At 37.8% G+C, this 26025-nt stretch overlaps 1 protein-coding gene across 2 annotated transcripts in view; it reads left to right on the plus strand.

Annotated features, from left to right (window-relative positions):
* LOC127421978 (glutamate receptor ionotropic, kainate 4-like) overlaps nt 1-26025 on the plus strand; it is a 620965-nt gene that overhangs the window by 551938 nt on the left and 43002 nt on the right. For both annotated transcript variants that reach the window (XM_051665249.1, XM_051665250.1), the window contains exons 12-13: nt 14391-14498; nt 24296-24499. In XM_051665249.1, the coding sequence (XP_051521209.1) occupies nt 14391-14498; nt 24296-24499 (312 nt within the window). The remainder of the gene's footprint in view (nt 1-14390; nt 14499-24295; nt 24500-26025) is intronic.

The raw sequence follows: 26025 nt of genomic DNA on the forward strand, positions 1-26025 counted from the left end.
AATCAGGTCCCTAGCATTGTGTCCTAACCAGACATGACACAATAAAGGGACATGCAATAAAAGGTATCTCTTCCATTTTAATCAGAATTTTAGTCCAAACCAGCCTCAATCACGATGAGCGTAAGGACATTCTGTCGATCGCATGATTTTTATTAGCCTATGAGCTCTCATTGGTCCAAAATCCAGTTTATCATAACAGATTATTAAACATCAAATATGTTCAGAATGATTGCCATGCAGTTTTGCATTCAGTGTGGACTAGGGCTGTGTCAATACAATCAAATATTGAAATATCGCGATACTTTTTCTCACTATATTGTATTGATATTTTACATCCATTGATATTTATATTCAACTTATTCAGGAATTCACATTATGTCCAGCATTTCAATAAGAAAAAGCCAGTTGTCTAAATAAGTGCAAACTCTGAAAGTGGTGTTCCTCACTGCAGTCAGAGACGCTTCTATGAGGTGTGAGAGAGACTGAAACTGAGCACATTTCTCTTGCAAATACGCTGGGACTCTCTTACGCATTTGGCATGAGGGCCGGGCAAAAATATCAATTTTCCACTTAATCGCGATCTTCGTTTGAACGATCCCAATGGCGATTCTTAAAATCCCAAGATTTCACTCACCATTGTAGAATAATGGCAAAGTTTAGCACTGAGATATTTTCACAAAGTCCCTGCAGTTGGTCTTAAAGAGACAGTACCGTTTTAGCACTTGTTCTACATATCAATGTAAATACTTGTAAATAGTACAAATTAGGCATGTAAACAACAAACATGTAACAATATATGCAATATAATACTGTACATGAAATTTCAAGACATCATATTTTTTGAAGGAATACATGGACTTTGTATATTTTTCAAAACCTAAAATGTGACTATGAATGAACTAATGATAAAATAAAATTATTTTCTGTGTTGGTTGGAAGTCAAGTGGGAATTCAGCAAATCGCATCTCTAAAATTCTCATTTGTCAACGGATGCCTACGTCAGAGTGCATTGCTGCAAAATGTTTGCAACTTTTGGTAACATGACAGAGCTTCACATCCAGAAACCCTTGTGATTTCCCTCTTGTGAACTTCTGATGCACTGTCCTCGTTGAAAGCATTGGATTCACATCATTTTCTAATGCAGCATAAAATCTAGTGTGTAGGTCCTGTGATAGAATGGTTTTGCTCAACTATGTTCAGATTCAGGCCACATCTACACTAATACATTTTCATTTGGATACATATTAATTTTGCTATGTTTTTGCCTCTGATACACACTAGAATGGAGTTTTTAAGTGAAAACGGATTAGTGTGGACGTGACCTCATAGAAAACAGAGTGTAAAAATTGCAGTAACTACAAAATCCATTCTAAAAAAAAAAGTTTTTTTATTTATTTTGTATTTATTTTTTTAGTTTTAGTGTTTGCGTAACTACTGTACTTTGCGCTTGTCAGGCAGGGCAGTGAAATCACACACATACACAGTTTCTTCTTGTGGACAGTGAGTGTTGTTTATCCTTGTAGTGCAAGTTCTATTCAGGGACTGACTGCATGATTGTGGTGCCTCACAAAAGGCATTTATGTTAACTCTGGAGTTGCAGAGCTTTCTAGGACCACACCATTCCTCCTCTCCTCCATCTTTCCCACACCACTCTATTGATCTCTGTCCTTCATGCCTCCATTCACAGTCAGACTTCCAAAAAAAAAAAAAAAATGGCAATTTATCCAGCCAGACTGTGCTTTCACGTTCCAGCCAACCCACTGTTCTCTGCTAATAGACAGATTTACATCGGGGAAGGATGGGAAGAGCAAAAACAGAGATATGAGAGAGAGAAAGCGTGAAGGAGTGTGTCTGCACAGCTGAGGTGATAATTGCATATGTAGCAGTTATGGAGCTCTATGATTATTGCTGACAACCACTAACCTGACATTATCAGAAAACGAAAATGCATGTAGCGTGTACTTCATGTAGTGATGGCTTTGCGCTTTTGCAACCTTGTACCTATTCACTGAGATGGAAACTTGAAGGAACGGTCATGAATGAAGGAATACAGTAATTCTTTACATTGTTTAACACTAACCTTGGGCAATCTAATATACCTATAGTTTCCTCCAAAACTCTTAGTGGTCATTCATACATTATTCTTACATAGCACCATGGTAAGTGAGACATGTTCCAACAAGGCTTTTTGACTAGCTTTACCAGCAAGACTCTCTCATTACCAGAAAAAACATATTAGTCAACCAGTTGCACCAACTAAGTTTTGCTGGTGAACAATATGGCCATGCTGGTCCACAAGCTTGACCAGCACCAAAACAGCACTGTTCAGCATAAACCAGCCTAAACTAGCATGGGAACTGCATGCTGGTTAAGCTGTATGTTTTTGTTTAGCAGGGAAGTCTATAGGAAACTATTACCAAAAGGGGTTTCAGACTTGGACTTGTGACAAAAGACTTGAGAATTTGATTCCAAATTAGAGACTTGCAAAAACAGAATATGTAACATTGATTGCTCTTCAACCACCTTAAAAGGATTTCAGACATGGCTTAAACTTGTACTTGAAAGACTTGAGACTTGACTTGTCCTGGACATCAGATACTTGTGCCCATGTCTGTCTATTTGTTACTTTATTCTCTGACACCTTCCAACAGAAGCTTTTTTTAATCACATACTTTTATGCTGCTTGTTTAAGAATGGAGAGAAGTATCTCTTGAAAAATAAACCTACAACAACACCTTCTCAGAATAAAGCAGACTGAATGCTGTTGAACTTCAGAAGCCTGTCCCTGAGAACAAAACTGCCTCTTTGATCAGTCGTACAAGATGCTGTAAGTACAGTTTGTGCATGTGGTGGAGCTCAGATTTGACTTTGATATTGTGTACCTGTCAGCGGTAATTCATGACAAATACTCATAGCGCTTGATTAATCATGACTCGTTTAAATGAATAGGATATGGGTGCTGCTTAGCCAGTTAGTCCCATTTACCTTGGCTTGTTGCTCTCATTTTATACACTTAATTACCAGAACTGCTCCCTTATAGCCTCTTAAGGGCTCAGTGTAGAAAATGAGTCACTCGCTAGGCCTTTGTTGTTATTATGTATACCGTAGATGTGAAACAATCTGAAGGTATACCTTTAAAGGTATTTAAGAGGGCAACTCATTCACATTTAAATGCTCAAATGGTGGCACTGAACTTTAGGATATCCTCATCAGATTCTTTCTAGAAAAGCAGTATATAAAACCGTAAAATACTACGAGAATCTTCCTTTAGATTGTGCTATTTAGAGGTGCTTGCTAATGCTAAGGTAAGTGTCATTGTTGCTAAGGCTTGTACTTAGGTATAAGGATTTTAACAAACCCTTAACCATAAGTATTCAACTCTGGTGGGTAATTGAGTCAACCATTTGTGATTTGGACATGATTGACACCTCAAATCATGCGGCTTGTTCAGGAGAGGTGTGCTTTTAAGTAACTGTTTGCATGATTTTCACCTGGCGGATGATAAAACGGGTGGAAAAAATCCCATAGATAGCATTGAAGAAGTGACCCGAGCCATGTCTACACTGTAAAGAAAAACCTGTTAAATTTAGACTAAAAGAAAAAAAGCCACTGTGGTTGCCAGAAATTCACCATAAAAATACAGTGACCACATTTCAGGCATTAACTGATGTCATTTTGGTGCCAGTATATTTTACAGTTCATTGCCTTATACATTAGCCTTATATAGTATTAAACAGGAATGGAAACTCGAGTCTGTGACTCGGACTCGAGTCGCACTTAAGTCACAAAAAAATTAATTGCGACTCGACTTAGACTCGTAAACAATTGACTTGAGACTTGACTTGGACTCATAAACAATTGACTTGAGACTTGACTTGGACTCGAAATCATAGACTCATGAAAATCAAGTCATTTTGCAACTGTTTTTCCCGCCGGTGTGACTACAGAGTTGGTCAACTCTCCCTCACTCTCTCTCCGTTTATGTGCTGCCGTTTTTTTTTTAAGCGATATCAAACAGCAAACGCATCAAAAGTGGAATGAAACAGCACCATTTGCTACCCAGATCAATGGACAAAGCAGCGCGAGTGCAGAGCAGGTGTGTTTGCATGTCTCGCAGACTGGTCTCGAGCTCTTAAACTCACAGCATAATCATTACAGCACTATGAGGTCCAGTGAGAAGCACGGCGCAAGTAACAGAAACATTTCAATTCAGCACAGAATTATCTGGTGCAATCCTCCTGGTGAACAAACTAGTTTTAAACCATATTAAACGGCCCAACAAAACAGCATTGATGATGTGAAAACACTGTGACATGCACAGACATAAATAAGCAGACATTTCACACATCACCACCTTTATCATGAATTGACTATAGTAACAATAACTGTATTGACTTTAGAATTTTATGCAGAAATATATTCATAATGAATAATATATTATTACTATAGCTCTTTTAAATTGATAATAGGCTGCATTAGGGGAGTTAGGGAATATCATTTATTTTTGTTACAATTATGGCAGTTAAAATATGTGTTTATATTTTGTATTTATAGTTTTAAATGTATTTAGGTTGCTGTTTTTCTTTACAAAAATGCCAACGTTTGTTTTATAGAAATCATGTTACATTTCACCATAGAAGTGACAATCCATGCTTGGTTTTACCTGAGGTTACCATGGTCTTGTTACAAATACCACTGTTAAAACTATAAAAACAATGGTACATTTCATGGTACAAGGGCAAATGCAAGATAGAGTAAAGGACTTTAGCGCCCTAAAGAATTATGGACAAGGCTATTTTTCCTTCTGTGTAAAAGCTGTTCTCTTTTAATGCTAATTATTTTTTATAGTTTATTGATTGTTTAATGTATGCAAATTAAATCCATGATTAAAGTAAAATCTTGTGTACTTTATTAGACAAGTTTAAAGAAATAAATAAGGCAATCCCTTAAAGTAGTCAGTTTTAATATTTCAAAATTGAATTAGCCGTATACAGGGTTTCTTAAACTAACCAGCTGCAGATAAAGAACTATTGGCCAAAAAAAAAAAAGAAAAAAAAAGAACTAAGACCTGACATGGCATTGTGACCAAAGACTTGAGACTTGACTTACCTCAGGGGCTTGTGAACATGTCTTGTTGATATTAAATGATATTATGTTAATAAATCAACTACTGTAAATACATAAACCTGCTTTACAATTTTAAATGTTCTTTTAACCACCATAATAGAACAGGTGTTAAATTAAAAGGCCACATGATGACTTACAGTAAATTTAATCAGGGGTGGCCCTTCCAGGAGCCATGACCAATAAATGTGTATAGACAGTGCACAGTGTCACCCACACAAACTCAAAACACCATTAGGGTAACACACGTGACACTAAAATAATGCAATAAATATTAACTTCACAACATAAAATGTAACCTAAAACACCAATGTGCATAACTGATATAGACAAAAAAAAAAAAACACACAAAAAAAAAAAACATGATATAATCAAAAATATAATGAAATTTGATGGGTCACCCAGAGACTTCTATTAACGTCCAAATATCGTTTTTCCATTATTTTAACAATATATACTATAAAAGTAAATGTAATGTCTTGTTAAACAATAAAACATTTCACCATTAACTATAAGGTTAACTTAAGTATACTTTTTACTTCTAAGAAACATTTTTTTAATTTACAATATTTTATCATAAAATAGCATGTATTGTCATGTTAAATAAAGCATACATTTTTTTACCATACATGGTAAGTTAACTACCAGTTAACTGCTTTTTACAATAGCATTTTTACATTCTTTTTCTGTAACAAAAAAAAAAATTATGCTGCATTCACTTGCATTTATTTTATGGACCTACAGAACTGAGATATTATTTTAAAAGCAGAAGAAAGAAAGTCATACACATCAGGGATGGCATGAGGGTGAGTAAAAGATGAGAGAATGTTCATCTTTGGGTGAACTATCCCTTTAAGAAACCTCCTAGCAACCACCCAGAACATGCTAGCAATCCCTTAGCAATGCCCAACACCCTAGCATAGGGTTTACATGTTCTTTTTTCAGAAAAATCTAGCTTATGAATGCTTTTGAGTAGCTGCCATTTTGTGTGAGTTTTGAATGAGTCAGTTCTCATGTGAAAGTGTGCATGTGTGTTTGTGTGCCCACCCTGGTTCGCCGCTCTGAGCGTGTTTTGTTCTCCATGTTTGTCAGAGCAGTACTGGATAGAGGGCCACTATCAGGGTAGTTCCCTGCCCACAAGCTTTACTCCACAGCCCCTCTTGGTCCCTGCCTCCTCCCTCTGGCTGCACCACCTCCTACTTCTCTCTGTCTTTTCTCTATGCCTCTCTTAAATTCTCTCAATGTCTCCACTGAAATTCTTTGGAGCTCAGGGTTCTGGCTGTGCATTTTTTTCAGCTCTGTTCCTCATCACTGCCATTTGCCTCTCATTTCTAAGAGCCATATCAAGACTGTTTGGCTACTGCTGGATCTTAATTTTTGAGAGCGTGGTATCTCAACCATAGAGTAAGAGGATGGAAAGAAATGAAATGCAGGGTCTTTTGATCAAATTCTCAGAGGAAATCTTTGATTCCGGGTGTCCTTGCTCTCATTTGAAATATGTAGGTTTAGTGTATTCAAATAGAAGCCCTTAATAATCTTTAGCATATTGCAGTCTAATGAGGATTGGTGCAATGTTCTTTGCAACATAAAAGTCAAGCTGGAGTACAGATATACAGTGGCTCCATAAAGTATTTCACAAGTGTAGTTTATCAAATTTAAAATGGACATGTTCCACAAAGTTTGACACTCAAAAAGTGTCAATACAGTATGGTTTTACTACTTGAAATCTAACAAGCCAGTTTTTGTGAAATGTTTTACTTGGAAAAGTGTGGAAAAGTGCAAAGGCATTCATATATTTGTTAGTGTGGCTGAAGTGTCTGAATACTTTGTAGCGAATTTGGTAGTATAACGGGATGGGTTAAAGTGCCCATGTACCCCTACTATTATATGTAGGGAAACAGTATGTGTGAGCTAGGAATTAAATTAAACTGTCCTTATTCTACATTATTATGTAAGGAAATTTATAATGGAATTAGTTTTCGACAACCATTATAAATTAGATCAATGACAAATAACTAGATTATTTGTCTGAATAAAATTCTCCACCATTAAAATCGTAATACAACGTCTCGTTGTATCCGCTCACAATTTCTATTGTAAGGAATTAGCTTTAATAAGGGAATTATGATTAATTCATTTATTGGAGTAATATTATTCTCATGGCTTATTGAAAATAACATTACACATATTTAGGTACAGCTTTGAAGCGAAATCTTTTAAAAAGAGGGATGAGATTATTTATCAAAATATACCACAGTCAAATTATCTTTAAAATGGAAATATGAATAATTAATCATAAGTCGTTATAATTAATTATAAACATTTGGATCAGTTAACAGAATTAACTTGATGTAGCTGAATTAACATTACAATCAATTCATCCAGCAAACACTCAGTACTGATCGTCTATCAACTCCCAGAAAGGATATTTTTCGTGGCCACAGAAAAATAATTCTTTCTTAGCATGTAGCTGTGATCAAATCGTTAAATTGATGTTGATTTACAAGCAGACCAGAATCAACTCGCAAGAATGTACACAAAAGCTTTATTTAACTAAATCATGAACATATAACTAATCTGAACAAACACATACACACAAATCACGCATACATGGGAAATGGAAAAGTGAAAGTGAATGACATCGGAACAGAACAGGGGAATGAAGCTATGAAATAAGTCATTTAACCATCTGAAAAAACCATCAGATTCTAACTTCAAAGCACCTTTGTTAACAAAGGGGTTCACAGCTTATACTAAACCTCTGTTTAGTTAGTTAATTGTACGATACTTGCAATGCCTTGGCTGTTGAGAGAGCTCCCGGGTGCAGTCTCAGGAGAAAGTCTTGATGGTTCCTTGAGTCGATGGTGTTGAAGCTGCAATCAATTTCTTCCGCGTTTAATGAAGAAATTATGATGAACTTGCGGTGTTAGTTTGACTCTGTTATGGTCAAGGAAGTTACACATGGCTTGATGTGTTTGAGGCCTGCCGGCCCGCGACCTTGCAGTCGGACTGGGTGTTTCTGGAACAGCAACCATGAGCAGAAGGGAGAGGGAAAGAGGGAAGAGAGAGAGAGAGGGAGGTCACTCCGATAGTGCCCTTTAACTCCTGATGGAGATCACTCCACTCGAGTTTGGCTTGACCAATGAGAAAGGTGCAATTTTCCAGTGGGAAAAGTTCCTTTGTTTGGAAGTTGACTCATTTGCATGTATGGAGTAAGCTAGCAGTTTGTGCCCCTTTGTGCTCTGATTAATATAACAAGCATACAATGCATGCTATAAGGGGGTGCTATACTCCAATGTTTAGGGCATCACACAAGGATTAATTTGATAGGAAGCATGATACCAATAATTTTACATTATCTAGTGGTTCTGTCATAAAGCATGCACAAAACGGTATAGAGTACACGGTAAAAGACACTATACGAGACAGTAATGATCATACACACAATGTTATGAGGATATACATGTTCATTTATAGAACAGTTTGTCTATAAATTAATGAAAAAAAGTCTGTTTTATGGGCTTTATGTCTCTTTCCTATGGGGGAATGGAGTGAGTTTCTTCTCAGCCACATTCCTTTGCTTTTGCATGTGGCTACCTTCCCCCACCTGGAATGTCTCTGAGGTCCACTAGTTGCTGGACCAGTGTCAGCAAAGGGGGAGTAAGAGCTGATAATGATTAGTGGGAGAGCAGACATTTCGGAGTCTGCTTGGGCCTACTGGGACCTTTGCTTGTTACTGTCTTGAGACGTCTGTTGAATTCTTCATTATATAATGAATAATTGTGTGTCTGATTGGTCCAGATGCTGCAACTTTTTTGGGCAACTGTGGTTTATATTCCCGAAATAGGCCCTGATATAAGTTCTTCTTCATTCTTCGATCAGGAGTAAAAAGAAGTTCTAAACAGCTGAGCAACAGTATATTGTTTGTGAACAATCAGACACCTGCCACACCTCTGTGGGAGGCATTTAGAGGAGCATTTAAATATGAGGATGCTACATGTAAAACCTTAACTAATATGACATTAAAATGTGTTATCAATGATTTTATGCCTCATTCTATGAATAGAATTCACATGAGGTCAGTAAAAGAAGCTGTTTTAACCACTCAGTGATGATTTAAAGTAATATATGCAGTAGAAAGTAGAAAACAAGTTGTCTTGTTTAGATTTTGAATTCATGAGGCTAATGCGCTAACACGCTATACACGGCCATAATATGCGCCGATTACGCTACGTTATTGTAATTTATGATGACACTGATACTACTGCAAAGATAGGATAATAAAAGAGTGTTATGTTCAGGATAAAGACAAAAGAATGGTGTTAGAAGCATATCTTACTTTGGGCAGATGTGTGAATGGCTTTTGCTGCAGATGGCACAAGTGAATGTGCACTTGAGAGTATTTGAGTAGATATGATTCCTTTTGTGGACTAATTTAAAAAAATCACATGACATGGTCTTGTATGCCAGTGTAAACAAAGTTCTTCAGGTCACACCTATCAATGACATGGACCAATGGCAGTAAGAAGGTGTTTAGCAGCCGGTTAGAAGATTTCTTAAAAGTTCGCCCAGGCGAGCTGTTACGAACCACCGAAATGAATGCAAAAACACCTTCTTTTTGGTCAGATTTTGTTCTAAATGACATCATATCCATTCATTCTTTGATTTCGTATTAAGTATATCTGGGCCTTAAGGGGCCATTCAGAACGAAGTTGACGTTCTTTTTAACCTGACAGGATGTCTAAAAAATGCAGCTCTCCTGCGAAAGATGCTGAAAAAACAACGAAACATGGCGCACCGGTCAAAGACGTTCGTGTAGTGCATGTTTGCAATGAAAGACAATGGAAAAAGGGTGCAGACAGATAAAATGTGTTTGGTGTGAACAGCCCCTTAAACCCAAATAAACTTAGGTATTTACGTGTGTGCTAGTGTACACTCACCAGCCACTTTATTAGGTACACCTGTACATCTACTTGTTCATGCGATTATATAATCAGCCAATCATGTGGGACCAGTGTAATGTATAAAATCATGCAGATATGGGTCAGGAGCTTAAGTTTATGTTCACATCAACCATCAGTTTTGAAGTATACTCTTAGGAATGTTTCACACAAGATGCCCCATGCAAGCAGAATCTAGGTACTGTAAATTAGTGCTGATCTGTGCTTATAGCATCCATAAGGTCCTTAGAGTACTTTTTGTGTCTTTGCATTCAGTTTGAACAGAAAGAGCTTGCTTCTTCCTTTCTCCCGTTTGTGGCCCTTGGCACTTTCATATCTCAAAGTGCGTATAATTTTGGATCCAGCGCAGTGCTGCAGCAGCTTCGTCCCCTGTGTCGCTTGGGTCCACGGGAACACTGGGGATCAGGTTGAGGAGGGAAGATAAATAGAGCATCACCTTTGCAGAAGACTTGAAGCAGGAGGCCCAATGAACCATACCACTTTGTAATTACAATGAAAAATAAAAATGATGGGTGATTTAATACTGCCATGTGTGCTGGGTGGAGACTCTGCCTCACATTAAAGTCAGCGTGGCTCTCATATAGGCAGCCTGACGGAGGTGTGCCAGCCAAACCAGGATAATAAGGACATTGGCTCGCTTCCTGCTGTGTGTGAATATGTGTGTTGAGAAACTTACTTCCGCATTCTCCTTCACCGGACATTGAGTGTTAAAGGGACAGTTCACCCAAAAATAAAAATTCAGTTATTTTTTGTACCATCCATCTTACCATAAAATGTAGTTACAGCAATATACCTTTACAGTGTAAATATACAGTATTTTACTGGTTTCTTGAATCAGTATTGTATTGTAATACAATGAATAGATCCTGTTACACTGTAAAATTTACAGCAATTGGCTGGTCACTTTCTCCGGTTTATTTAGTGGAATACAAAATATACACATTATAGAATTGCAGTATTTTAATAATGCCAGTAAATTAAAAACAAAATGTAACTTCAATAACTTTTATTGTGCAATGGATCTTCAAAATGAAGTAAAATCATCAGTTATTTCAATGTATCATAATTAACTACATTACCACTCATTTCAGTTTCAATTAGAGCTTTATATTACTGTAACACTTCTGCATGTCCATACTAATGAACCTCATTCACAGGTGTGCAAGCATTTTAATTCTTGCAATAACATTTCAACTTTGTGCAAAATTGGTTCATTTTTAACACTGGATAAATGCAGTCATTCATTAAAAAAAAAAAAAACTTTCCTGCATAAACTCTCCAGAGCACAGCATACTCTCCTGTGGTAGATTAACAATTTTGCAAACTCAGATGAACAAACTCCCTGATGGTTGGAGGCGACATGAGGGTTCAGGCTAGAGTTTCTTCGTTTGCTCCGTCTTGCCACTTCTGGAGCACTTGCTGTTGTCTGGATTGATCCTCACAATGAACCTTATAAATAAATTATAAATAAATATATGATACATGACCATTTGCATTACAACATTTCTCCCTAATGTCACTCCAAACCCTGTTGACTATTGCTTTATATAAAGATAACTAGGTAGAATTTTGTACTATTACAGATTATGTAATTCACTGAAAGGCATTTTAAAGGAATAGTTCAGACAAAAATAAAAAGTAGAACTGAAGAACCTTATCAGTCCAATTTCATATGTAGTATGTGTGTTGATATGTAGTTTGAGTTTTATGGATTACTTTTATACTTTAATGGTGCTTACAAATTGCAGTCCCATTTCATGCAATTGACCCTTTGCTAAGATCCGCCACCTTGTTTACGGTTGCTCGCTCTGCAGAACTTCCTATAGGAATGAATGGGAGACTGCCGTTAACGGCGCTGTTTTTGGCAAAATATTATCATAAAGAGAATGGATACTATTCTTAAGTGGGCTGGAATGAGAGTGACATTGTAATGCATATTTATCTGATGTTTTTTGTGAAAAGAAATGGTTCAATTATACAGTAATTTGGTTAAAAATTGTGATTATCTCAGTCAATTGAAAAGAGAAAAGCATCATGTAATAGCGATTACACACCTGCACACCTGAACAGAACTGCTCATAACACACTCATTTTGATGCTGTGAACTTTATTACTATAGCTTTTACTATGACCTGAATCAATATTTCATTCATTTTGGAATGAGGAATGACACATTATAATCCATAGTATGCTCTTCTCTACATTAAACGATTTTTTAAAAGAAAGAAAAACCCTTACGTGTATCCTCTCTAAGTTGTGACAAGGAGGAGGGCGTGGCTGGAACTTGAGGGTGCACGCCTGGCGCTGAGTTGCCCCAATCAGCGCGAGAGAGAGAGATAAGGTGGAGTTGGGGATGCCAGAGAGAGAGAAATTCTTAAGGGTTTTGAAAGACATATGGGCGAGAAAACTATGACAATTTTCATCTCATCTTTACCAAAATAAAACGTTTTTTAACAGATTTAAATGTTGTGGCACATTATAAGACATGCTTACCTTTGATTTTGCTTTCAATTGCCAGCATCCATTTATTTGCTGGGCAGAACTGAATCCACTGAAAAAGAAAGGAATATATTTTTAATCTTGCTAAAACATTCGAAAGTGTTATACATAACTAAGGACAAATGTGGGAGCTTCTTTCATAATGGTTAGTTCACTCAAAAATGAAAATTCTGCCATAATTTACTCACCTAACATCATCCCATCACCTTTCTTTCTGCCAACCCCTTTCTCTCTTTTCTGTACAGTGCAGGCATACAGTGACCAGGATCTGTGAAGTTCAGAGAAGGACAAAAGAAAAAGCACAGTTAGATTAGTTCAGATGACTTCAAATGCGTGTTTGAATCCATATGATCCCAAATTTGTCATTTTTAGCAAATAATCAGATGTGCACCAAGCAAGTACAGATGACGTTATTTGTTAATACAACTAATTCATGTTTTAAAGGATCTTACCAAGAATGATCTGCCTTGGAGTAATTGAGAGTGCAAATCTCTGCATCTGCTGTGTTGATGTGACCTAACACACACACACACACACACACACACACACACACACACAGTTAGTTCATAGTAGACAGATTTTCTAACATTAGCTGTCAGTTATATAATGGATTATGTCACTTTTTAAAATGAAAAGTACTTACATCTGCGAAAAGGAACAGTGAATTATTTTCTTTCAAGCAAGACACCAAATAGGTATCTGGAAAAACAGAGAAAAGCTCAGGCCTCTGCACAGATAGACATTTATGATTTCTTCTAAAAGTGTGATGAAAGGGATGATAATTTTTACAGTTAATATTTGGACATTCAGATTCATGTTCTTCAGACACCATCTGCACCGTCTGTTTTCTCTCTCTCCCTGGAGAACATATATGGTTTTAATAGGTATGCAATCTTCTTTTTTTGTACGCAGCCATTGTGAACACATACAGGGATTTTAATACAATAATTTTGTTAGCATTAAGCCCACCATATACATAATACACATAAGCTATAAAATTTACATTACGATTACATGGTGATTTGAAATGAATGTCTTCACTAGCTAAACTACCTTGTAACTAATCTTAGAGTGAAGTTTACATGAGAGGAAAAAAAAAACATGTTAAACTACAAACCCATTTAATAAAAAAAGAGGCACGAATTGCCTCAACACTCACCTTTTTGATTCATTCCGAAAGTGGTCACAAACATAAGAACCAGTATTGAGTCCTTGTTGTTAATTTCACACAAATACTGTTTGACAAAAATGTTCAATTTCTGAATGCTGAAGTCAAGGGCGTAGATTTTTCTTCGACATTGGGGGGGATGCAGCGTGAAGCATTTATTTGGCATTTATTTGGACTGTGGCATGATTGTTGGTGCCAGATGGGCTGGTTTGAGAATTTCTGTAACTGCTGATCTACTGGGATTTTCATGCACAACATTCTCTAGAGTTTACTCAGAATGGTGCCAAAAACAAAAAAGATCCAGTGAGCGGCAGTTCTGTGGACAGAAAACCCTTATTTATGAGAGAGGTCAACGGAGAATGCCCAGACTGGTTTGACCTGGCAGAAAGGCTACGGTAACTCAGATAACCACTCTGTACAATTGTATTGAGCAGAATAGCATCTCAAAATGCACAACACGTCGAACCCAGAGGCGGATGGGCTACAAGAGCAGAAGACCATGTTGTTCACTTTATTAGGACTATAGTGTCCCTGATAAAGTGCTCAGTGAGTGTATGTGTCATTTTGGGTTCTGGATCTTCTAATAGACATAGATTGCTTGAAGGCTGAGTATAAATTATAGTGTCTTTCTCCTACAGATTGGTCAGTGGCATTCAGAGCTGGGACTGTCCATGGAGAGGAAGCTTCCTTCACTCAACGTGACAGATACACTATTCAACACCACTCTCACCATAACTACTATACTGGTAAGTCCTCAATCTTCTGCATCATTATTCTGGTCCATGCTCCTCAGTTCTTAAAGACCATTTTAGCCATACACTACAACTTGAACTGTCCCTTTAATTAAAGGGGTTTCCACATACTTTTGGCCGTATAGTGTATTTCAAGACATATCCATTCAGTACACCCCCTAGCAATGATACAAAGTTGTGAGCAAAAGCTTCCATTTCTAAGGAGTATCTCTTTAGCATCCAGAGTCTGTCTGTCTAGGCTCTGCTCACCTCAGGGCTCGATGCTGATCTGAGGAGGCTTTCACACTGGCAGTTTAGTCCAAAACATGAAAAATTGGTAATATGAAAGCTGTTTTGTGGACCGTGGTACGTAGACCGAGACTACCTGTAGGAGCTTAGGAGGTATCTGAGCTCAGTTGCAATAGAACTGTGGCACGGCTTGCATTAGTGAGAAAGCAAACTGTACTCGGCTCCACACTTGTTCGTGAAGTAAAATAACTTGCGCATGCGCTTTGAACATTCACACTCGGATTCGGGCCACAGCATACATGCTCAGTATGAAAACCACCTAAATAAAAGCAACTAACATGTATGCGTGTGATGGCATTTCCTGGAGCAGCAACCACCAATAGAAGATGTAATCCACTAGGCTATTATCTCTCTGCAGCCTTAGGGCGGATGTGTCGCATATCAGGCTGGGTCACCCCTCTCCACCACTGAAGAGAGAGAGAGAGAAATAAAAAGACAGAGATAATAAGGGGCCAGGTGAGTTGGATGAAGTGCTCTGGAGGCAATAAATAGCTGTTATTTCTACTCATAGTGGCCACATTGAGGAATTGTGCGGGAAAGATGGAAAAATCCTTTTTAGCCTCCATAAATAACACCTGATGAATGAGAAGATAAGCATGAGAAACGTCTTTATCAAAACAGACTGTTGTTATTCTATCTTTGCAATTGAAATAGAGATGATAATCAGAGACAGTACAGGAGGAGATGGGCCACTTGAAAAATGAATGTAAAAACACATAACACTCAATATGGCGGCTATAGGAATGGAAGACCTGCCTTTCAGTTAAAAACTGCACACACACACACACACACACACACACACACACACAATTTATGTTTTTTTATACCTTTTTTTTCCCCCAGTAAAAGTATTTTAAATATCCTTAAAACTTGTATGTATCTTGTATCAAGTTTATTTTTATCAACTCATTAGCAAATTTTTCTTGTTTTAAGTACAACTTTAACTAGATGTAGAGAGCTTTATACTTAAAGGAATATTCCGGGTTCAATACAAGTTAAGCTCAATCGACAGCATTTGTGTTATAATGCTGATTACCACAAACATTTTGACACTTACAATGGAAGTGAATGGAGCCTATCTGTAAATGTTAAAATACTCACTATTTCAAACGTATAGCCACAAGAGGTAAACAATATGCATGTTAACATGATATTCGTGTGATAAAATCTCTTACTAACCTTTTTTGTGTAAAGTCATAGCCAATTTTACAACTTCGCTGCCAAGATGATGTAATGTCAACAAACCCCAAAATTTAAACAGTTTTACAGCTCAAATAATACATGAGTTTAACAGAAGAATTAATGTACAGTAAGTGCTTTTATAAAATTATAAGCTTCACATTTCTGCCTATAAAGCCTCCAAAAATTTGCCCCATTCACTTCCATTGTAAGTGTCTCACTGTAACTTTTATTTTTGCTTTTTTTAAAAAGGAGGGACGAGTCAAAATACTTTTTTTGTGGTAATCATCATTATGCCACAAATGCTGCTGATTGAGCTTAACTTGTATTGAACCCGGAATAATCCTTTAAGAAAAATGAAGTTTGTCAATGGAGATAAACTTTATTTTAGAAATATTCTCTGAGAACAAGTCTTATAATCTTTTAGAAATTTGGCTTATCTAGAAAATTTTCTTTTAAGGATGCTTTGATATTTTATACTGGAAACAATATTTTAGACAGATTTTACTGATTTAGAAAATGATAGGAGTGCCACCATGTGTGTGTGTGTGTGTGTGTGTGTGTGTGTGTGTGTGTGTGTGTGTGTGTGTGTGTGTGTGTGTGTGTGTGTGCGCGCATGCGTGCGCCCGTGTGTATGTGGGTGGGATTGGGTGGTTTACATGGACATTTTTTTAGGTTACAAACTGGTAATTACAAGGGTTTTATGCTGTAAATGTGGTTTATGAGGACATTTCTAGTGTCCCCATAATTCAAATCACTTAAGAAACATATTAAATTAGTTTTTTTTTAGTTTTTTTATGTAAAAATGCAGAAAGTTTTTTTGTGAGGGTTAGGTTTAGGGGTAGGGGTAGGGTTAGGGGATATAATCTATAGTTCGTTTAGTATAAAAATCATTATGTCTATGGAGAGTCCTCATAATGATAGCTACACCAACGTGTGTGTGTGTGTGTGTGTGTGTGTGTGTGTGTGTGTGTGTGTGGTTCACCAAAGGAAGTTAAATGAAATGCCTTTGAATCTATTAGTTTCTCACAGATCTTTTATTGTTAATGTGCTTGATGGTTTTGCCACTGGGAGAACTTGGGAGAAGTTTGCACCATGTGTTTATTTCTCTTTAAAGATATACGAAGACTTTTAGCACATTAAGGAGCCACAGAAGAACAATTTTAGCTCCATCACGGCTCATTCATCACAGCCTGATTGCAACGTCTGCATTATCTCAGTAAACACAGCACAGTTGAAAACATGCGGCACAACTCGGCATCTGTGGAGCTTTCCTCTAGTGTTTTCATTACTGCTCTGAGAGTTTTTCACCACTAGGATTACACCACACACACAAGTACACAGATTAAGCTTTTCCCCAGGGATATGGGCTAGATGTAACATTTGGAGAGACAGTATATTATAGCTAGTTCAGCCTTTACCGGTAAGACTGTACCAACTGTTCTAGGGGTTTTGAAGTTTATTTTAATGACTTAAAGATTATACTTTGGTTTAGTGGCTTTACTGAGTAGCGCAAGTAATTTATGTGGTTGTCTTGGTGCACATGTGTATAGTCTAAATTGTTGTGAAAACTTTGCTATGTACCCAACCAGTGAAAATGTGCTGATCCAATGGATGGGAGAGGCCTTTTGGGGTGAATTCTCTTAACACAATAAAAATATCTAAACATTATTTAAACATGATACATTTATTTGAATTGCAAAATTGCATAAGATATTAAGACAAAAATTGGAAAGTAGGTTTTTGTTTTCTAGTTTTAAGCATAAATCTAACAAAATTTAGTGAGGTTTATGCTTAAAAGGAAAAATCTATTTGAAACTGGGGTAAGAAAAATAAACTTAATTCAACATATATTCTTTGAAAACAATTCTTATATTGCACCGTTATATTGCAGTAATTTAATGCAAAACAATGCATCTTCTTTTACACACCACCCACAGTCAACTTAACCAGACACGTGTGCAATCAACATTGTGCTTGTACTAATTTTGAGGGTGTGTTTGCGTGATTACTTTATTTGCATAACACACAAACATGGTCTTATTCACTAATAAATGCGTACTAAAAAGTTTTTTTTTTTTTTTTTCATTCAACATTTTCAGAACAGGTGTATACACATACATTTGTTCTTACCTTCTGTGACAAGGAGGATGGCGGGGCCGTGAGTGTGCACGGCCAGCCCCCAATCAGGCTTTATCCCTCTCCTCGGCTGATTAGCCCTATTGGGGGCTGGCCGTGCGCATTCACGGCCCCGCCCTCATCCTCGTCACACCTACATTCTAATGTTGATGATCTTCAAACGATTTCCGTATACGGACTTTCCGTGCAACCTATCATGTACAGCGATTCATCCCTCTCTCAAATGTATCCTTCAAGGGATAGTTCACCCAAAAATGAAAATTCTCTCATCATTATATCATCATCATGCCATCCCAGATGTGTATGACTTTCTTTATTCTGATAAACACAAACAAAGATTTTTAGAAGAATATCTCAGCTCTGTAGGTCCATTCAATGCAAGTAAATGGTGGCCAGAACATTGAAGGTTCAAAGAGCTTATAATGGCAGCATAAAAGTAATCCATATGACTCCAGTGGTTAAATCCATATCTTCAGAAGTGATTTGACAGGTGTGGGTGAGAAACAGATCAATATTTAAGTCCTTTTTTACTATAAATTTCCACTTTCACTTTCATAGTCTTCTTCTTTTGTTTTTGGCAATTCGCATTCTTTGTGCATATTACCACCTACTGGCAGGGAGGAGAATTTATAGTAAAAAAAGGACTTAAGTATTGATCTGTTGCTCACCCACACCTATCATATCATATTGCATGAAAATATTCACACATGGGTTTTACAAATACGTGCGTACGCACCGTTAGTGATTAAGGCCCAGTGCGTGCAAATAAATTACACTGTTAGCAGGTGCAATACATTCTTTGTGAATTCTACCATATCTCCACTTGTCATTCAGTAAAATGATGACCACTTATGGAACCAAATTGTAAACTCTTTGAATCCTAAGCTAGAACCCAGGAGGAGCAAAGCATTTTTATCTCTATGGGTACTGATCAGTGTAATAATGTGAAATTCAGTAGATTTTGAATCACTGCATCAAATTCAGCAACTAAATTAATGCTCACTGCAATCAATGACAGCGATAAAGTGTTCTTTCTGCAAACATGGGGAAATACAACTGCAGAAACTATTTCTTGAAACCTCACCCACACCATCATAACAGCAAGCACAGTGGCCAAACCAATATCATTCTGTTAAAGAAGTGGCAGATAGCCTTTATTCATAAAGCTTTCTGAAATACTCATAAATATAAAATGTGAGGCGCTATCTCTGTGTAATTTGCCGCCTTTGTGGCCAATTTCTGTTTCTGTGACTATTTGCTATCAGATAGAGCTGGTTCTGTCAGGCTGACTGTAGCAAAGTTATGTGTCTTCCTTTTCAAGCCACAACAAATCAAGGGAGCAATAGCAAATCAAAGAGGGAGTAGCGGACCAGTCAGTAAACAAACGTACCCGCTGGTTTTTGGGAACATCTTTCTTTGCTTCAGGAAGTCTGAGAAATGCTATCTCACAAATCCAAATTTTCTTCACATTCTGAACAAAAAGCTTTGAGATTTGATTTGAGCCAAGATTTACTTTGTTTTTGTTTTCCAAGTGCACCAAAGCAGACTGCAGCCATGCTATATTTGTAAAATGGATTTCATCAGCTGACAGACTTCCAAGAAAACAAATAGAATCAAATCTGCTATAGATCCCAGACCCGGTGAGGAATGTTACATTTGGCAGGCTTGACACTCAAAGTGCCCTTAATCTCACTGTCTGTGCTATTAAACAGAAAGTTTCTTTCTCTGATGTGACCTGCAGATTTTATGGAACCATTCAAGCCTTGAAGAGAGGATTGCTTGGCCTGATAACGGCACTCACTCAATTGATTGCTGCCCGCACTCCACTCCTGAAAATGATGGCAATATGCTAGGCCGGGCCTTGTGTGCTCACAGTTAACCTCCCTCCTCAACCTCAGCTTTATTCCTTCCTCCCTCCTTCAATAGATTCTGATAATAATGGATTATTGTGTGTAAATATGGAATCATTCCATTTACCCTCACTCAATCATTAATCAGACCAGAGAGCTAGTTGGTCATTATGGGCGACGCATAATGGCTTGAAGCCGCCCACTTTTCTCGCCCAGTGCAGACCTATTAATTGAATCCAGAAGGTTTGTTTATTATCTTTCTTCCTCCTTTTGAAACCTTCTGTCTAATATGGAACTGGACCATGAAATGCTGATCTTTAATAAGCCTAGTTTGGTGGAAAGTGTCCGTTTGCAATACTTGAGTGCCTCCAACAGGCTGAAAGTGATGAAAATTAGCATTTATATTGTGCCTTCCTGCATAACCACCACAGCAGTGTCAGTGCAGGGCATGACGGTAACAGGTGTGGATGATTCAATGAGTTAATGAACAAAATGGAAGGATTTGCATTTATAGAGTGTCAGGCTCTGACTCGGGGCCAGAAGAGGCTCATCTTTGTGCTGCGGCAATATGAGATTTCGCCATTTGCTCTGGCAGGTCCGAGGTGCGCATACAGCATGCTGCTTTTATAGGCTTACAAATGAGGTGAAAGGACAGTTACCGCGTTATTTGGATGCATATGAGCAATTCATATTAATAGGGTTCAGGTTTACTTGAAGTTTCAGAACATTTCCATCAACATTCCCGCTCGTCTGACAGGCTGCGAGACCCAGCTGCTGCTATACTTGGGCCAGCTGGAGCATGGCCACTGGGTGCATCAAAAATCAGGGATGCAGGACCAGACGAGCAGTTAAAAAAAACAGAAGAAAGTGTTGCCATGGTGATGCAAAAGACTGAAATGTCTCCTCAGCTCTTCAAATTGCCACTCAAACCTTCGAAGTGGAGAAAGTCAGATTTGCTGGTGAAAATGAAACACTCTCTCCAGTCTGCTAGTCTGCGCTAAACAAATCTGAAGTACAACAGACCCATTTTAGTCTTACCGCAACTTCTTTGTCAAAGTGTTTTTTTTTTTTTTTTTTTTTGTTGTTGTTGTTGTTGTTGTTTGTTTGTTTTTGTTTTTTTGTTTGTTTGTTTGTTTTTCACTTAGTGAAAAGGCTCGAGTTATAACAAAAAGTGATTTTCAAAAGCTTTTATATGGCTGGTTTCATTCACTAGTGACTGTTTATCTGTGAGTTGACATTGTTCTGTTCAATTTATGCGCCGTGTTTTTTTAAATGACAGTAATCCACACCAGCATGCACGCTAGCAAAACACCTGCATCAAGGCCCAGTTTATAACTGTGAGCACAGCAAGTGTTTAGTGAATGATGGCTGGATGAAGTACAACCCCAATTCCGAAAAAGTTGGGACAATATGAAAAATTATAATAAAAACAAAAATGAGTGATTTGTAAATTATATTCACCCTTTGCTATATTGAAAGCACTACAACTACACATTATATGATGTTTTAACCTGTGTTGTTTTTTTTTAAAAAGATTTTATGTACATTAATTTCAAATCAAATGATTGCAACACGCTCCAAAAACGTTGGGACAGTCGAGTGTTAACCACTGTGAAACATCACCATTTCTTCTAATAACACTTATTAAGCATTTGGGCACTGAAGACACAAGTTTGTTATGTTTAGAAAGTGGAATTTTCCCCCATTCATCCATTATGCAGGTCTTTAGCTGCACAATTGTACGGGGTCTTCGTTGCCATTTGGTGTGCTTCATAATGTGCCACACATTCTTAATTGAAGACAGGTCAGGACTGCAGGCAGGCCAATCTAGCACGCACACTCTCTGCTCACACAGCCATGCACTTGTAATCCGGGCAATATGTGGTTTGAAGTTGTCCTGCTGGAAATTGCAGGGACATCCCTGGAAAGATAATGCTGGATGGCAGTATATGTTGCTCCAAAAAGTGTACATATCTGTCTGCATTCATGGTGTTCTCACAGATGTGCGAGTTACCCATGTCATGGGCACTGACACACCCCTGTCCCATACAGACACTGGCTTTTGGACCTGATGCTAATAACAGCTTGGATGGCCCGGATAACATGACGGCTGTGTTTTTCAAAAACAAATTGAAATGTGGACTCTTCAGACCAAAAAACACAGTTCCACTGTTCTACTTTCCATCCAAGATGAGACCGAGCCCAGAAAATTCAGCAGCGTTTCTGGACAGTGTTGATGTAGGTCTTAACTTGCATCTGTGGATGCAGTGGCGAGTGATGTTGACTAACAAAGGTTTACTAAAGTTATCCTGAGACCATGTTCATGATATCCATTACAGATGAATGCCGTTTTTTAAGACAGTGACGTCTGAGGGATCAGAGATCACGTGCATTCAGAAATGGTTTTTGTCTTGCCCTTTACGCACCAAGATTTGACCAGATTCCTTAAATCTTTTAACTATATTGTGCACTGTAGAGGGAGAAATGCCCAAAACCTTCCAACTTCTCTTTGGGGAACATTGTTCTTAAAGTGCTAGATTATTTGCTGAAGCATCTCTTGGCAAATTGAAAAGTCTTGAAAGATCCTTGCTCTTGAAGGACTAGGCTATTTTTGGAGGCTCCTTATACAGTATAAAGTACAATGACACAATCGCCTCACCTGTTTATCATCTCCTCTTTCACATCGCCTTGTTATTTCAACTCGTCAAATTGTTAGTAGTCATAAATTGCCCCTGTATCAACTTTTTTGGTGCGTGTTGCAATCAACTAATTCGTATATTTTCAAAAAAAACTATGAAATTCGCAAGGTAAAACATCATATAATGTGTAGTTGTAGTTCTTTCAGTATAGCAAAGGCTGAATATAATTGACAAATCACTCTTGTTTGTTTTTATTTGCATTTTTCATACTGTCCCAACTTTTTTGTAATTGGGGTTGTTTTTACGCCTCTGGTGGGCTCACATTAGTAACGGAGTGTCATTTGCCAAAAATGGGTGACTTGCTAATTTTAATTAACATACTGTAGGGGAATACAGCTTGGGCCCATAGACCAGTAGGCTTGGAATGAAGACAGGAGTTGAGGTTACAATCAATTAGTTGAAGTTTTTACTGAAGAATGTTGTTTGCAAAATCAAATGGCCGAAGTCAGCAGTACAAAAGCCTCAGAGTTCGTAGACAGGAGAAACCTATGCAAAATTACGAACTGAACTCAGGTCCAAAAACATCAATACTTATAGTCAGATACAGCAACAAGTTGACATCAGTGCTATAGTCTTCTAGGATTCTGGTTGGTTACAAGCATGGATAACTATAGAACACTTCTGAACATGGTTATCCTGTACATCGTTTATCTCATTGACTAGTTGCATGATGCTTTAGTTCTGTATATAGGCTCCAATGGTCCAAGTCGGGTCGTAGGCCACAGACAGTCCTCCCTTTATGGTCATCCATAGGTCTCTGATGTCCAGTTGTCCACCTCTAGACTGCTATTCTAACTCCACTGGACTCCTGATACTTGGAGAAACACACACACACAGCTTTTCCTATACAAGGTTGTATACTACAAAGCTTCTGTTGGATACTGGCCTTATCCTGTTGGAACTTAAAACATAGAGATAACTGTACTATCTCTCAGGAGAGCTGAAGTAGTATTCTTCTTAAATTGGCAGAAACATTCATAATCAAATGTGTGTTGTTGGGTCATGAAGAAATTAGAGAAGTGGCCTACGTGACCTAGGCCTCTTAGTCAGCACACACATTGTCGGCTAAGACAGATATGGAATGGTCTCAAATTGCTTGTATGAGCATGAAAGCACAGAGAACCTATATTAAAAAACTATAATAATGATTCGTTTGCTCACAAGAATATGATATGTGTTATAACGTTGTATACATAATAAGAATACTGATTAGTTCCACTAAAATCATTCAATTAATCACATTAGGTTAAATGCTGATCAATTTAGATTTAATCAACTCAAAGGTTATATATGTATTGAAGAACAGTAGGTGGTGATTCAGGCATCCACCCCTTCAATACAGTATGTAGGTATGTAGTTGACATGAAATACTTTAGTAATGTTCACACGTCCCACTATTTGATATGCCTGATATATTGTGCCTAACATCTCGGAAGAAAGAAATCCACACAGTTTGGAACAACATGAGTTTGAGTACGTGACAGAAGTTTTATTTTTGGGTTAACCATCCCTATAAGGGAAATGATGACCAGTCCCAGCACCAAAAATATACACTTTACCTTATACATTCATATAATTTTGTGTGTTTGAGTGTGTGATTTGTGTGTGTGAGGTGTTATCATTGATGTCTTTACAGGAGAATCCGTACGTAATGCTGAGAACCAATCACCAGGAACTAGAGGGGAACGATCGCTATGAAGGTTTCTGTGTTGACATGCTGAAGGAGTTGGCAGATATCCTGAAGTTTAAGTACCGTATTCGGCTCGTTGGGGACGGCGTGTATGGGGTGCCTGGGGCCAATGGCACCTGGACGGGTATGGTGGGAGAGCTCATCAGCAGGGTGAGTGACATAACAAGAAAGTAGGTTACATTCAAGGGATTAATTTGGCTGAAATGATCCATGATGGCTATTTAAAAAAATAAAAAATAAAAAAAAGATTGTCAGTTTGTTTTTTAATCCATTCCATTTGAGATGTATATACAGTTTTTGTCTGTGCCCATTACCCCAGCATTAATTAAAAAAACAACTAGTCAACACTGCTGTGTTAGGGTTTGTAATACAGCTGCTGAGGGAATGACAGTCAATTTGGCATCTTTCTCTCTTCTGAATGCTGTAATCCACCGCTCTTTATTTTTTTCTCTTTTGAAAAGTTGTGGAAGCACAAAAACACAAAAATAGTACTTGCTGTGGTCTCCCATGTACTGTATGTCTATAGAAGTTTACCCTGCTAAAGTTTACTTCTGCATTTCAAACCTGTGAAAAGGGTCCAATCTCTATCACTCATCCACAGTTCACTCTCAATTCCATTGAAATCACAAAAATAAAATGCAAACAAAAGCGTGCTGTTCCTAATAGCCTATATCCACTGATAAACAGCGATTTTGTCACACCCTTAAAGGAATATTACAGTGAGGCACTTACAATGGAAGTGAATTGGGCCAATCCATAAACATTAAAATTCTCACTGTTTCAAAAGCATAGCCACAAGACATAAATAATATGTGTTGACATGAATTTAGTGTGATAAAATCACTAACTATCCTGTTCTGTGTAAAGTTATTTCTAACTTTGTTACCATGACGACATAACGCTGTGAAACCTAAAACCCTGAAACGACTGAAACAACGATTTACAGCTCAAAGTTTTAACAGAAGAATTCATGTAAGTGCTTTTATAAATTACAAGTTCCCTATCTGTCACTCACTTGATGTTGTGTCAATGTAGTGACACTAGGGGTCACTCTTGGGAGCCCCAAACACCTCTGCTTTTTTGAAAAAAGGCCAATGAGAATTGGCAAGTGGAATTTGCATGCCACTCCTCCGGACATACAGGTATAAAAGGAGCTGGTATGCAACCACTCATTCAGATTTTCTCTTCAGAGCCGAGCGGTTCTATTCATTGAGCTGAATTCATCCGCTGAGTTCATTTACCTCTCTGCTGGATCTTACGGCGCATTTCAACGGCTTCTTCCCCTCTGCATCTGTGGTTTGCAGAGAACATCCCTGAGCGCTTCGGCAGAACATTTAAAAGAGTATATTCTAAAAGAGTATATTTTTTTCTGAAAGGGCGGCACACATGGAACGTCTTTTTAAAGATGCGTCTTTTTAAAGATGCCTTTCCATTTGTGTGTTATTCCTGGTTGCGGTCATTATCTCTCCACTTCTGATGGCCACTATCGCTGTCTTACTTGTCTGGGCGCTACCCACGTGGAGACATCGTTCGTGGATGGATCATGTCTTCATTGCGAGAACATGACCATGGCAATGTTGTGGTCGTGGCTTGCATTCGTAAGAAAGCAAGCCACCCCAGCGGCTCCCCGCCTCGGTCCTTCTACCTACAGGTACGAGGCCGTGCTGGTTAGCACT

Source organism: Myxocyprinus asiaticus, chromosome 31, assembly GCF_019703515.2.
Source record: "Myxocyprinus asiaticus isolate MX2 ecotype Aquarium Trade chromosome 31, UBuf_Myxa_2, whole genome shotgun sequence".
NCBI classification, from domain to species: domain Eukaryota; kingdom Metazoa; phylum Chordata; class Actinopteri; order Cypriniformes; family Catostomidae; genus Myxocyprinus; species Myxocyprinus asiaticus.